This window comes from Sinohyriopsis cumingii, chromosome 5, assembly GCF_028554795.1.
Source record: "Sinohyriopsis cumingii isolate HCF-2022 chromosome 5, ASM2855479v2, whole genome shotgun sequence".
NCBI lineage: Eukaryota > Metazoa > Mollusca > Bivalvia > Unionida > Unionidae > Sinohyriopsis > Sinohyriopsis cumingii.
The window spans coordinates 51,933,165-51,949,364 of record NC_142965.1 but is presented as its reverse complement, the minus strand read 5'-3'; the positions used below and the strand labels follow the sequence as shown (position 1 = coordinate 51,949,364).

The following is a 16,200-nucleotide window of genomic DNA, read 5'->3' as shown; positions in this document are numbered from 1 at the left end:
ATCAAAACTCTATCAAGCTTAACTATAGCTCTACAGAAGCAATAAGCTTCGCACAAACATATATAGACCAAACATGGCAAGATTTTTGGAACTCCTCTACTAAAGGCAAAAAGCACCATGAAACCCCCAAAAACGTAGATAGGAACATACAGCTACCTAAGGGTACATATTTAGAACAGAAAACCATAAACAGGATAATAACTGGAAAAACTAAACTAGCAAGCAGTTTTGGAAGGTTTATAGGACCCAAACCAGCAACCATTAACTGCTTTAACTGCCACACCACCGAAGATCTACACCACGTATTCAATATATGCCCAAAATATCAACCCGTTCGGAAAATATTTATCAAAAACCAAAAAGAGATTGGATCAGCACACACATACCCAGAGTTACTTATGGACTCTAATAAAAATAAACAATCAGCATATAAAAATATAAATCAATTCATAGACTCAGCAGGACTTAGGAACAAAATATAATTACTATCCCCACAAAAGCAAATGACCCAGTAAGTAGCTAAATAAATTTAGAAGCCACCACATAAAAACCATAACATACCATTCAATTTTATAAAAGTATTAATAAATAATTCACTTACGAAGCACCTATAAAAAACTAAGGAAACCACAAAATCGGATGTCCTAGATGTCCTTAACGAACCGAGTAATCAGCTAGGATTCCCGTCCTAGATGTCGTTAACGAACCGTGTAATCGGCTAGGACTCCGGTCTCTTGCTAAATAAAGTATAAATAACATTCAATCTCTAAAAACATCAATTAATAAATAACTTAAAGAGGTAATATCTAAAAACTTCTAAATAACATAACGTAGGAAACACACCCTAAACACCTCGACTAGTAATCCCATAATAACCTTGAAAATCTCTCTTCATACATGATATCTGCTAAGAAGCTCTATAAACAGCATAGAACATCCCCCCTCCTTTTAGAACATTTTGAAGAAAAAAAAAAGAAAAAAAAAGAAGAAAAAAAACAACAACAGGCAAATGCGACAAGAAACCAGCGATGTAAAGCAAGCTGGACTGTTCCCGAGCTCTCCTTCCCACTAATGACAGCCAACCATTCAACTGTAGGGACCTTTATGGACCCACAGATTGAGGCCAAACTATCAAGGTTCCTTGAATCCATAAAAGCCTGGGGGAGGTGGCACCATCCCCTTCCCCAGGAACAACTAGCAGGCTGCGGTGCAGTCAGAAAAAAGTGGCACATGCACAATTGTGCGATCGCTACTATAATTAAACTCAACAACAACAACAACCGACAAATTTCAAGAATACATTTTGCTACAAAAGAACAAAAGAACAAAATCTTTCTGTTCTTACCAAGTTATGCATACTTATTAATTATCAGAATTTTTAGTATCGCTTCAGTGTTTGTTCTTTCAGTTCAGTGTGCGTTGAAACTCCAATAAGTCTTCAGTATTAGTCCCTTTAGCGACAAGCAGGTTAGAAATTGCAAATCAATCAATGAATTAACAAAACAGAAACCTTTATAAAATACAAATAAAGTAAATAGATAAACTCAATACGCAAATGACCACAACCCATACGACGCGCCTATACTGAATTGGATAGGATCAGAACTTTATTAGCAGGATGCACATGGCAATACCTAAAAGTAGCCGCGAATATGAACTACATATACTGCCCGAGTCCGGAAACACCGGAACATGTGCAAATTTATATGCTCCAGATATAACCAAGAAAATGGCCTAGTGGTTAGAGCGTCCGCCTCGGAAGCGGGAGGTCGTGGGTGCGAATCCCGGTCGAGTCATATCAAAGACTTACAAAAATGGTACTAACAGCTGCCTCGCTAGACGCTCAGCATTAAGAGGTTAGTGTTAGGACTGGTCGGCCTGGTGTCAGAATAATGTGACTGGGTGGGACATCATGCTACATGTCTGCAGCATGATCCCAGAGTGCTAGACATCACTATAAACTGCCACACTGCAGACATAGTAGCAATATGACTGAAAAATTGTTAAAGCTACGTTAAAAATCCTAATCACACAAACACATACACACACACACACACACACACACACACACACACACACATAACCAAGAAAGAAAAGCGTTTCACTGGATCAAGAAGCACATACCAGGAATACCTAGAGGACAAAATCCAAGCTGTGAAATTACATAAAACAATCTCCAGGTATTTATAACAAAAGTAGGAAAAAGAGGCAAAATTAAGATAACAACAAGGGTGGAATTTCGGATGTCTAGGACGGAAGAGGAAATAGGCATAGCCACTGAGGGGATATTGTTCGAAGTGCTACGAGACGGCATAGCCCGCTCTAAAGGAAATGGCATTAGGACATAGACACCCCCTCCAAAGAAAAAAGAGAAAACATGTATTACACGAGTAAATAACTACCTATGTAAGCAGACACTAACACACTAAAGTAAAGTAAATTAGCTACACAACGGTAAGAACGCAATTGCCAATCAAAGCCTGGACTCCTTCTCCGTTAAAGATGATTGGTTCGCTCTGTCGAAGACACAACCTAGAATCAGCAAATTTGACGGTCTCAGATTCGAGGTATCTCAAACGTTAACCTATGTAAGTGATAATTTTATAATTTACTTAGGTAAAGGTGTGAATAGAAATATTCCATAAAAGGACAGAACACTAACCGCTTAGTTTCAGCGAAAAAAACTATATTCTAAACCCACCTAAAACCATCTTTCTAACTACACACACACACACACACATATATATATATATATATATATATATATATATATATATATATATATATATATATATATATATATATATATATATATATATATATATATATACAATATAACTGTTTCTGATTAAACCATTTTGTGGTCAGTTTATCTGAGTAATGTTTTTCTCGTCATGCCCAATTTATTGTTGGACAGCTCAAAGAGAGAGAGAGAGCGAGAGAGAGAGAGAGAGAGAGAGAGAGAGATGATTTTGACTCATTTTTGTGGGCGGTGTCACCACTGCGATGTTGGTGCTACATCGTTTGCATGTGCAAAATGGTACTAGGTTCGAACTGGAAAAGAGAGTTAGAACCTGTATTATGCAAAATAGCAAGTCTTTATTAAAACTAAACATTACTCGATGTAGAAAATTTACACACAAATCAAATTATGCATTTAAGATATATATAATAAACTTGTTATATTTGTTAAAAGCTAACCAACTTTACACATTCAGTAATTTCTGTATTTTGGAATTACATGGCGAATGAGTCACCAATATCCGAAAATGCTTAGGAATTTAATTTTACATACTAATACCAAAATTGTTTGCAATCAAAGTATTTTATTGAATGTTTGTTCTAAAAAAAATCTAAAATATTATTTTCTGTAATTTAAAAGTGATTTTGTTTCTAAATTATATTATTTTGTAGCGTGAGGTTGGTAGCAACTCATTTCTACAAAAATCAATCCTAAACGTATACATTCTAAAACAATGTAATCAATCCATGACATACTATTTTTAAAACGTTATATTACATAATAATAAAAGATTACAAACTCTTATGAAGCGAGTGAAGTGAGTAAAATATTTCCTAAATATGTTTGTTCTCAATTGTCAATAGATTAAGGCACTTTGGAAAAAAATATCTAAATTGAGACTAATTATATTTCTCTTACCTGGAAAAAGGAAGTCAGAACCCAAAGTCTGCAACGTATCAATTCTGACTAGGCTGTCGAGAGCAGAATATATATATATATATATATATATATATATATATATATATATATATATATATATATATATATATATATATATATATATATATATATATATATATATATATATATATATATATACACACATACATACATACATATATATATATATATATACTTTTTCCTATACTGACAGAACTTTGCTTTGTTCTTAATAAATCATGGCTTTTAACACAAAGCTTTAACTTACGTGTTCTTGGAGCTGGGATTGTTGTTCCTGCGGCCGAAAAATCACGAAGAACACCCCATTTTGCATCTCGAATCCAAGAATATTTAACTCGTCAGAAATTGTCTGCAGTGCAACACTTTGATTCTGACTGTATCCATTTATCTCATTAGGCCTTTTTTAAGTCAGCGGCAGGAACGTTGCCAACGTAAATATTATTTCTTATGTATGTACTGAATTGCTGCTTTTCTTTATTGGAATATACAACTAACACAGTAATATATTTTGGTATAATGTAAAAATGCTGTAGTACATAACAACAATGATAATCTCTACTAAAGATATACAGTTTGTGTTAATATAATAAAAATCTAACAATCATAGTCTCATTTAAAGTTATGCAAATTTGAATTACACAATACGAAAATTCTGACAAGATGAAAATTGTACAACTTAAACGGGGGGTGGGGGTTATGTGTAAGTTACATTTAGGGCCCCAATAAAAATAATATATACTTACTAGGGAAGAAAATCACAAAAAAATCTCACTTTCCCCACATCACATATTGTAACACACACATACAACGGTTATCTCATACTTCATATATACTTTCGGCTTTCAGTCTGACCGAAGAAAGTCGTTTTTAGACCTGTACTTAGTGGCCCTGAAAATGTCCGATTGACATGCTCCTGTGAATGACTTTAGAAAAAACGCTGGGAAACCAAAATTAGGTTTACAAAAAGCGATCGGCTATCTGAAACAAATATCGTTGGGGTCACTTTTTCGGAAATCAAAAAAGTGCCCTAAATACAGAAAAAGAAAAAAACTACTTAGTAGAGAAATTCACAGCTCGGAAATATTCTAATCGAATACGTGCCAATTCACATAATTGGCATTATGATAGGGACAGCCCCACAAGCAACTGGACCTAGCTTTGACAAAACATAGCATGATGACAGCTGGTAGACAGGAATAATCGGACAGACAGCTGAAGGATAATGGAGTCAGATTGAAACGATGTAGGAGACAGTCAAGGCGCCCTACAACCGCTGACTAACCAAGGAGGCATTTCAGATAGTACAGTCGAATTAACTGGTATGCAAAGAACACAACTAAAGGATTCGTACACGGCAGTATCTGCCGAAAAATGACTATAATCCAAACAAGCAAACTAAACGGTATGCTATCGGACTCTATATCGTCCCAAATGTACAATGTGACTTAAAGTTCCTATTATAGGCCATATCCTTCGAAACATATTATTAAATTCCCATTACAGTCTACTTGCGTTGGGGAATGGGTAGGAGTTTATACTTGTAGTGTGCATATACATGGCCGCGGGGGTGGGGTGGGAGGAGTTATCTATGTGTGATTTGTTTGTGCAAAACTTCACGTGGAAGAGAAAATTGTTAAAACACCGAATAAGGATACGAATAGAAATTTACAAGGACCACATGATGAACACTGTATAATAATAATAATAAATATGGGATACTAAAGTTCATAATACTAAACAGAATGTCAAAAGTAGACAAATGTAACAACTGAAAATAATATATAATATTGTATGTAAATAATTGGTAATAACATATTTGCTGCTAAATCATATGTCTTGTATTACTTTTTTAATAGAATGTAATGCACTAAATAATATTACTTATTAATGAACAAAAATGGTACATGATGTTCTAGTATAACAGTGGGGGTAATGTTTAAAATTTATGCAAGTACATGTCAAGATTTACTACTATAGCACTACTGTTGTTATTACTGATGTTATTGAAAATACTGCTACCAGTAGCCGTAAATATAGTAGTAGTAATAGTAGTAGTAGTAGCTGTTGCAGAAATAATAAATGAAGCAGTATCATACAAATTCAGATTCTGACATATTTTCCCCGTATTTCCAGACTTGGCCTTACCCATGACAGTGACAACGGTTGTCGCTCACCTAATGATGGCGTCATGGGAAGCAAAAGTACCAACTGGAGCGCGTGCAGCAAAGCCGAGCTGGCTAATTTTGTCCAGTGAGTATCTAAAAATATAACAGTTTATTGTACAGCCAAGATCATATACGCATTAGCTAATATTTAATGATCGCTATAAATTTGATATAATTAAATAACATTAGGTGGCCCAAATAATTATTCTTGATATATCAACTAGCAGCAGCGGGATCAGCATACCAGGCCATCGGCGCAAGCCCCAAGAAGGCAACCTCACCCATTTCTTCTATGGAGAGGATCACAAACACCCCACCAATCGAACCGAATCATAGATAAAGCGTTCAAGTCAAGAAACCCCATGCAAAACAATGGTCCGTCCTAAGCGTCGGCTTGAAAAGATATAGTATTATTGATTTTGGTACCGGCGCTCTTCGCGAGCCATTTCGCTTACAGTAGTAGGAAATTATGTATCTTGACCCACATGAAGCCTCTTGGTTACATGTACTTGGCTATACCAAAACAGATGCTTTAAACAAAGTAATGACTATCAACAGGTAAATGTACGTTGCCAAGTGTGACAGCCTGCTACTAAAATGAAGCAGACGTTGATATCATTCTTAACCTTTTGCCTGCTATTTCACGTGCCAGGGCAGTTAAAGGTACTAACATAGCATTAGTAAGAAACTAGTTGTAACTATTTTTATCTTAAAGAAAACAAAAACGAACATGTCTTTTTAATGATTGAAGGAATAAGACGTCTTACTTTTTAATAATTAAAACCAATCATGATTCGACAACTGATGTCACGTATGATCAAAATAGTCACAAACGTGACATGAAAGAGTCACATATGATCAAAATAATCACAAGCGTGACATGAAAGATTTCAATTTTCGGATCCAATTAAACAAAGAACATCAAGATACAAAATATAAATGTGTTTCACATCTAATTGCATGACCCAAATGATTTAGTCATGTATATCTTAAGCTATCAATACAGGGTATGTTCAGAATTGATTGTGTGTACATTGTACCCTGGCCGACTCACTATGGAAGCACGAAATAAATTGTGCTGAAAATTGTATGTTTGAAACTACTGGTTGTTTAATGTCTGTTGCAATCACTTTGCAGAATAACGGTCAGCTAAATGGTTAATGATTGAATGTGAGCATACTACCACTAATTAAAACATTTTACATTTGTTATTGGTTAGAATTGTGCCATATTTAGCATAAAAGCCAAATGTGTGTTGGATGGTTTTGGATGGACGCGCTGTTGCCCTTGACAACTTTAACATTTTTGATTGCAGAAGCTGCTGTATGTGCCATGCATGTTTAGTCTATGCCTGCTGTTGCGAAAAAGTCATTACTGGCAAAGGGCGATGACCATAAAGGCGGAAATATGCGTAAAGGAGGCGACCAAAAATAAGCATGAGTGAACAATAGCAACGTTTTACTCTTTTTTGTGTGTTGTGGGCTTAGACCAAGATATATTTTTGCGCCGCATAAAGACACATTAAAGCGGACAGAATGAATAATATCGTTGTGGAGCGTTTGAGATAGGTTTCATACTTTGTTCTTCCGCTATTTCAGTCATTCAGATTGTTTCAGCTCTTTCTGTCGTTTCATAATTTTCTGCTGACACCACATTTATGCCGAAGTTTCAGTTACGTATTGTCATGATTGCTTAGCGTTCTTAAACCTCCATGATGACCGCTGGTTGCTTTAGAGTGATCTGGGTAATCCTAGTCCTCAATGTCTGCAGCTTCGTTCCATTTTAATGTGAACCGGGTCGTGTTAACCCCATGTTGGTGTAGATACTCTTCCACCAGGGGTTTGTATTCCTTTTGGATATCAGGCGTTTGTTTCCCGAGCTCATCTAATACTACTATACTTGGCAGGCACAGCTGGATAATATGGTCAGGATCGGCAGGCACCACTAAAGTGTGTAAGTCAGGCTTGGTAGACTCCACTGACTCGAGTTTCTCAGTGTCAGGTTGCTTTCCCGTAGCATTATATTGAGCATAATGCTTTAGGTTATGCCAGTGCTAATTGATACAAGAGAGCAGGCCAAATACCCTGTCTCACCTCGTTATTAAAGCATAGTATTTGCGTTGATGTGAGGCCATGCCACCTTTATTGTGTCTCCGGTGACTAACATAGACGCAAAGCTAGAGGTAAAGCTTTCGGAGGCATTAATAGATAAGCTAGTACTGCAATTTTCTGCCATCAAGCATCACTCACACGGATTCTAACGGTTCCCTACGACCTATCACCTCATCTCCTATGCGGGTTAATGAAGTAAAATGCAACGTTCAGGATGGTGATGTTATTATTGATATGGACTTAAAAACCACCAACGTTTTGAAAGTCTTATTTTGAATGACATCGATACAAACCGTACATATTTATTACAGTAACGTAATAAACATATGTGATTCTGTCAGTAGTTAAGTACATTTAAAGGAAGTTTGCGCCAGTGCTGCTCTAACAGGTCGCTAGCTCGTCCCCAGTTGCATACTTGACGAGGTTGTCCTCTGTGGTGTACTGAGATAGGTCGGCGCCAGCCATGAGACACGCGAGGGGTGGCGGGTGTAAGTACTAAATGACGCAATAGCCTTGAGACGCTTGCAGAGCCACCACCAAAGAAGAGAGGACCACGTCGACTCAGAGCGCGTGGACGGAACGCCTTAATTCTTAATTTTAAAGGTGATAGTGTACTTCAGCACAAGATATATTTCTTTGTTTTTATCAGAGTCACGATTTGAGAGTTCATGGATTGCTGACTTCACACATTATAAGATTTAGAATGAATATCTACACCAACCTGTATTTGAAGAACAATGTGCGTGCGTGTATTTGAAATGAACCGACAATGTATTGTGTATGAAATTTATGATTTAACCGGTAAAGAAACCACCTCAAAAACCGACGATGGAACCGTCACAGAAACTGCAATAGGTACCATCATATGTCACTGTGTTAAACAAATCCTCACAGAGTGGGCTCTAGTAAACGCTGGTCGCCTTAATGAAAGAAACAGCGCAGCGTCAACGACGGGTTCAGCGAAGCTCATAGTGAGAACCGCAAGAATCGCTACGAAGAGCTTAAAAACTTGTGCTCCTAAGGCCATATGCTCCAATTTCAGCCCATTCTTCGAAACGAAGAAGATCTTGGAAACACCGGGGATTGCAAATCAGGAAATATATGTTATTTAGCTTCGTAGTTCTGGCTGCCGCAGACTTGTTTTACGCCTACACCAGTTCGAAGAACAGAAATCTCGTCGACCATACACTGGTGCGAGTACACAGTTATGTACCTATGCAGGCACCTGTAAAAACGCATAGACAACAGCCGGACCCCTTTGATATGGACTAACGCTTGTCGTTTTCGCTTGTACTTGTTTGCAGCAAACAACGTATAACACTATAGGACTCCGGTCTCTTGCTAAATAAAGTATAAATAACATTCAATCTCTAAAAACATTAATTAATAAATAAGTTAAAGAGGTAATATCTAAAAACTTATAAATAACATAACGTAGGAAACACACCCTAAACACCTCGACTAGTAATACCATAATAATCTTGAAAATCTCTCTTCATACATGATTTCTACTACGAACCTCTATAAACAGCATAGAACATCCCCCCTCCTTTTAGAACATTTTGAAGAAGAAAAATAAAATAAAAATAAATAAATAAAAATAACAACAAAAAAAAGTAATCGCAAGAAACACCAGGCAAATGCAACAAGAAACCAGCAAGCAGGACCGTTCCCGAACTCTCCTTCCCACTAATGACAGCCAACCATTCAACTGTAGGGACTTTTATGGACCCACAGATTGAGGCCAAACTATCAGGGTTCCTTGAATCCATAAAAGCCTGGGGGAGGTGGCACCATCCCCTTCCCCAGGAACAACTAGCAGACTGCGGTGCAGTCAGAAAAAAGTCGCACATGCACAACTGTGCGCACGCCACTATAATTAAACTCAACAACAAAATATCTAAAACCCGTACGCCAAAGACATCGGCAAAGTACGGTACCATGGTACAGTGCTTGGCGGCCTGAGGTCTGATATACCATTATTTCAGCCGATTTCATTGCATAATCTATTAATTGGAGATACAGATACATATGTGTTTAGACAACATGTAACCATAATTATCATCAACAGAAATACAGTTATATCTCCCATTTCCAAAATGAAGGATCGAAAGACTTGATCTTCAATATACAGTAGTAATAAGCTCATTTGAACTTCTCCATAGCCATGAGACTTAAACATGTATTTCCAAATACGAGATTAGGTCAGACGAGTTTCTGCTGCAGATATGTAACGTTTTTGTTGCAGATCCTCATCAGCTAGCTGTCTTTTTGTTACGAATATAGATGAAGCGGATGTACCCGCTAACTTGGTGAATACATCACTATCAGGACTGTGGATGGGTGAGTCTTTTGCATCATTGTAGATATGTTGTACTAATCATTTTAAAAATATATGTAATCATTACAATCAGAAGATTGGCTCATGTTTAATACTCTGCTATTTAGGTTGCCATGCCCCAGATCGTATTTTGGTCGTATTATACAGGAATAAGACATGTCCGTGATCTAAACAGCCTCTTCTCTTCCAATGCGAGTCGAATAACTTCGAAGGCTTGAATGTGACTTGCCGGTGATCGTAGTGTTGCTTCCCAAATTATTATACTTTTGGTGGATAAATACCTGGCTAGATATGCGAAAATAGATCCACATAATGAAAGATAAGCAGATAAAATTATATTAGAATACGTTTAAAAAATCCGATACATCTGTGCACTTTCAATGTTATTCCCGTAACTTTTCATTGAATATAAATGAGGAAATAGTTTATTTTCAATAGTTTTAAATGTTAGCTTAGGATGCTTTTAGTGATCACCTGTCATCGTATGCTTGAAAGGTCAATATCGTTATTAAAATAAAATAAAAACCACGCGCTTGCGGACACTTTAAAGTGGCTACTATTTGTATCCAATGTCTTTTTCAAGTATGCGAAGGGAAAGGTCGAGAACGGTCCAATTGGTCAGGCAAAGGACAAGCAAATTATATTATGGCTCTTTCTCCGCAAGCTAGAAAAAGATCAGACACTGCACAATGTCTTACATACCCTTGGTAGGCTAGCTCCTCGGCCACTTTGCTGTAAATGTAGAAGTGTAGTGCCACATGAAGAAAACTGTACTCCCTTCGGTAATTGTAGCACACTAAATTAGTTTCTTTGTCTGCGATCTTCCATTTGAGTGGCTTCGATGCAGAATATGTCGATTTTTGTCTGCGATTCTGAGTACCACGCGTATAACATTATGAAGGATCCTGTGAGCAGACGCTACACTGTACCATTTATATCAGAATGTAGTAGAAGTGTCCAAACTGTTTTGGTTCGTTTTCATTGATTCCTGATGTGAGTAGCATGACTGTATATATAAATAAAATATGATCCACTCAAGAGTTTCTATTACTAATTCACGGAGATGATGCGTCAATCAATAGACCAATAAGAGCTCTAATTAATTTGCCATAAAATGTGAGATAGTATGGATACATAAAAGCGAGGAAAAAGACCTGAGTCTCGTTCAGAGAATAAATTATTTTAACTCGCATCAGAAATTGACGAGGATGTTCCAAATTAGGCAACGGCGTAAGGTAAGCTGCTCCGTAATATGGCTGATAAACAACGCCACTCTTTGCACAGACAGTTTGACCCCCGGGTTCTGTCTCAGTTTTAATTGTCATGGAAGTAAGTTTTGCTTTGAATTTTAAAAGTAAAAGTTAATAACTGTATCAGTCAGGTATCTCAAGCCTTCATAATATAAATTTTTTCCCAAATGTTGGCAAATTGTTTGGAAGACGAAGCATAAACAAAAACAGCCAGTTTCTGTGAGCGTGTGGTTGAAGTAATGTTTGGAGATAACTGTCTGAAAAGCAATTAATGTCTGCGGTTTCCAATTATACTTCGGAGTGAGAAATATTTATACTGATCAAAACCCGTACTTGTCTTAACGCGATAATGTAATCTTGTGTTCTTACTGATTTCTAATATATTCTACGAAACTTGCAAATTGAGATTTTTGATCGCCAAAACGCGCCAAATCTGATATATTTAATTCATGATCAAACATTTAAATGGTCACTCATGTAATGTCCTATATAACGAAAGAGATGAGCTTGTTGTTGGTAATTAATTGTAACTGAGACATATAAAATAAGACATCTTTTTTTTAATAATTATTCACGTTCGTAAGTTAGAAACAAGTTTGTTATTGCTATTTCTCTTTAGCTGCTTGGAGGATTGCCATGAAAATTACATACACACACATTCATTATAAGGCTTAGCAGGTCCTAAATGAAAATGGGTTTGCTCAAGCATTCAATACGGCCGCCACTGCAGCCATCTTGAAACATTCTCAACGCTGCTACTTCAAAACGGAAATCATATCGGCATGGGGTTTTCATGGAAAGAATTCATATGAAGTTTACTTGGTATTAACTGAAAATAGTTCCGCACGAACATCCAATATTGCAGTCGCAGCGGCCGTCTTGAAGATCGTGTTATCACTACTCCTCCTAAATGAATTTTTAAATAAAAATGGGATTTTCACTAAAAAGAATTTAAATGATTTAAATGATTATCTAAGGTGGCGCTATACAGTTTCGCATTTTGCATAGGGTTAGGAATTTAAAGAAAAAGAATGTCCCCGGCTTTCCTCACTGGTTATACTGGCTATTTAAAAAAGACCTTGTATATCTTAGGTATAATGCAAAGAACCTTTAATTCCCTTTATTTTGGTGTATGATTGATGGGTGTACTATGGGTTATAGAGTATACAGCTTGGCCTTACTTCAAATGTGCACCTTTCAAAAAAGTGCTAGCTCTACTTGGTCATTTTCACTTCCTGAACTTCAGAGGTCAATTGTATAAAAAAGAGCCGATAACTTTTTTTACATTTTATATATTTGGTAATTCATTCATTGCACTTTCAGAAGCTGGTATTGTCTAGTCTGGCAAAATTCATTTTCCCTATTTTAATAGCTGCTATGTATAGTGTACTTTAGACTAATTCAGACTGATTTTTTAACACAAGGGAGCAGTCATTTTAGTTAGCAGTGTGCTTAAATCATGTAAAATTTCCAAAAGTATAATATCCAAAAGAAATATCATCCACATTACATTAATGTAGCATAGAGGTATGCAAACGTTCTCTCCACTGTGCATGTTTTAAATGCGAACTACTTCACCTTACATACGTCACTCTCTCAAAAGTACATATTATCTGGTGAGCGCCACCATAAAGAAGATGTAGGTATTATTTTTTATGATTTAATTATGTTTATATGGCTGAAACATTTAAGTCGCAAGCATCAAAACAATCCTTATGAATAATTCTCCTGCCTTTTTCCCCACAGAACAGTATTTATGAGAGTCAGAGTCTCTAATAAGTCCAGCCTACCCCCCCCCCCTGATAAAAGTGAGCTATTTTAAGAATGCACATTACATTTTGTAAACATAGCAACCAATGTTATGCTGAATGACAGGAACATGAAACTAGCCAGAATTATTTCTGAGATATCAACAATGAATTTTACAATTAGAAAAGGGAGGTAACTCATCAGCTTCATAAAGGTCAAAGGTCAAAGTGTAAAATATTTGCCTATTGTTTAATATGGAAGAAGCGAATTCACTTTCTCTTCATTTATTTTTTTATTTCATTGCAAATAAATGAAAAGAAACATTTTCACCATATATTTCTGTCACTTATTGCAACAGTTTTAAATTTAAGTTGACTCTATTCCTATATTCTAAGTCTTCTAATTTCCCCATAATTAAGGTCACTACTCACACAAATATACCTCATGGCAAATTATGTAAGCAAGAGAAAAATGATCATAATTAGCTTATTTTCATGCTTAAATGCAATATGAATGTACCATTTTATTCAGAACATCATACATAATTATATGAAAATAAAAAAAAATAATTGCAAACATTTTTTTATTTTCTTTAAGGTGGCGCTATACAGTTTCGCATTTTGCATAGGGTTAGGAATTTAAAGAAAAAGAATGTCCCCGGCTTTCCTCACTGGTTATACTGGCTATTTAAAAAAGACCTTGTATATCTTAGGTATAATGCAAAGAACCTTTAATTCCCTTTATTTTGGTGTATGATTGATGGGTGTACTATGGGTTATAGAGTATACAGCTTGGCCTTACTTCAAATGTGCACCTTTCAAAAAAGTGCTAGCTCTACTTGGTCATTTTCACTTCCTGAACTTCAGAGGTCAATTGTATAAAAAAGAGCCGATAACTTTTTTTACATTTTATATATTTGGTAATTCATTCATTGCACTTTCAGAAGCTGGTATTGTCTAGTCTGGCAAAATTCATTTTCCCTATTTTAATAGCTGCTATGTATAGTGTACTTTAGACTAATTCAGACTGATTTTTTAACACAAGGGAGCAGTCATTTTAGTTAGCAGTGTGCTTAAATCATGTAAAATTTCCAAAAGTATAATATCCAAAAGAAATATCATCCACATTACATTAATGTAGCATAGAGGTATGCAAACGTTCTCTCCACTGTGCATGTTTTAAATGCGAACTACTTCACCTTACATACGTCACTCTCTCAAAAGTACATATTATCTGGTGAGCGCCACCTAATTGGGTCTAAACAATCTGAAAATGGTGACATTTTGAAGTCCAATATGGCCACTGCTGCAACCATCTTGAAAATCTTGTTATCGCTACTTCTCATATCGACATGAGTTTTCACCAGAAGCCTTCATAAGAGATATAGTTAGTCGTAAATGCAAATGGGTATACCCAAACATTCAATATAGCCGACACAGCTGCTATCTTAAAATCTTGTTATCACTACTCCTTCTAGATGGAAATCCACATCAACATTTACTTATTGCCAGAAGTCGTCGTATGGTGTTTATCATTATTAAAAGAAATATCTGATCTTAAATCGAAACTTGTTAGAGGACCGTAAAAGAAAAATAATTTTGTAAATCCATCATGTTGCGGTGATATTTTTTATAGTTTCTCATTTTTAATTCATTGTTTGTAATCATACAGAAAAAGAAGGTTTAAGCCGAATTAAGGCCACGCGACGGGTAACCGTAGGCAAGGCGATCGTTTTTTATTTCATAGTTTTTCATTGCGTTTTATTCCTTTTGGTCTTCACGTTATCGTATGTACTGTAAAATTATAATTCTAGCACGAGTGAATATGAATATTGAAACTACTTTACATCGATAGGAATGATGCATACTGACGATGAATATTGCGAATATTTACATGGACCTGGGTGGAGATTCAGAGAATTTCCTTACTGGGTATATAACTTCTCTGTCTCTATCTCTATCTGTCTGTCTGTATGTCTGTCTGTCTGTCTGTCTCTCTCTCTCTCTCTCTCTCTCTCTTACACAGTGATGATGCAATAATCAGTGGAATGACTGAATACAGCATTTGCAGATATACAATGGTAATTATTTAAGCTTCAAGAATGCCAGCGTTGAATGCCAGAGTCGAATGCCAGAGTTTAATGTTTTATATTTGTTAACCTGCTGTTAACATGAATATAGTGCCAACATGGAAAATTAAAAATGTTAGAGATGTGATACACTGTATAGCATAGATATGAAATTGACACCAATACTGATCATCACGTATGATTCCCGTCTGTAAGCGAATCGTTTTATCCTTAAGTTTTTCGTAATACGATAAGAGAGAAAAGTGTTACAGTGCCACAAGGGACGATGGTAGGCGATAATACAGTAAAATCGTGTAAAATCGTGGGAATAGGCTGCATCGCCACTGATTACTAAATATAAATGTTCCACCTACACTTTTAGTGGGACTGTTCTATGCATAGTTGCGCTGACATGAACAGAAGTTCCTTTACGTACGGCAAGATGGTTAACTACATGTCAGCCATACCTGGTCGCTACTGCGGAGATGGGAAGGTGTGCATTGGTTATGAGAATTGTGGCACTTGGGCAACCACGGGCCTAGACTTGTCCCTCTTCACTGTGGTGCCAGGAGGCTGGGGGCAGTGGGGGTCCTGGACCTCCTGCTCCCGGACATGTGGCAGAGGAATGATGATTCGACAGAGAAGCTGCAACAACCCAAAGTAAGTGAGGTTACACTCACATGTGATATCTTTCATAGTAAAAATGGATTTTGTTCTTACGTTACTTATCAGTTACCATCCGTTAGTACTGTCCTTAAGCTAAGTTTTGTTTTGTTATTTTGTTTATTTTTCTCCACCGAGATCCTAAGTATA

The 16,200-nt window shown here is 36.4% G+C and overlaps 1 protein-coding gene across 1 annotated transcript in view; it reads left to right on the top strand.

The window, feature by feature from the left end:
* Positions 1-16,200, top strand: part of LOC149799160 (A disintegrin and metalloproteinase with thrombospondin motifs 4-like) — a 126,948-nt gene that overhangs the window by 50,060 nt on the left and 60,688 nt on the right. Inside the window, exons 11-14 of the mRNA XM_089958320.1 lie at positions 5,837-5,953; positions 10,228-10,322; positions 15,174-15,250; positions 15,770-16,047. Of these exons, the coding sequence (XP_089814446.1) occupies positions 5,837-5,953; positions 10,228-10,322; positions 15,174-15,250; positions 15,770-16,047 (567 nt within the window). The remainder of the gene's footprint in view (positions 1-5,836; positions 5,954-10,227; positions 10,323-15,173; positions 15,251-15,769; positions 16,048-16,200) is intronic.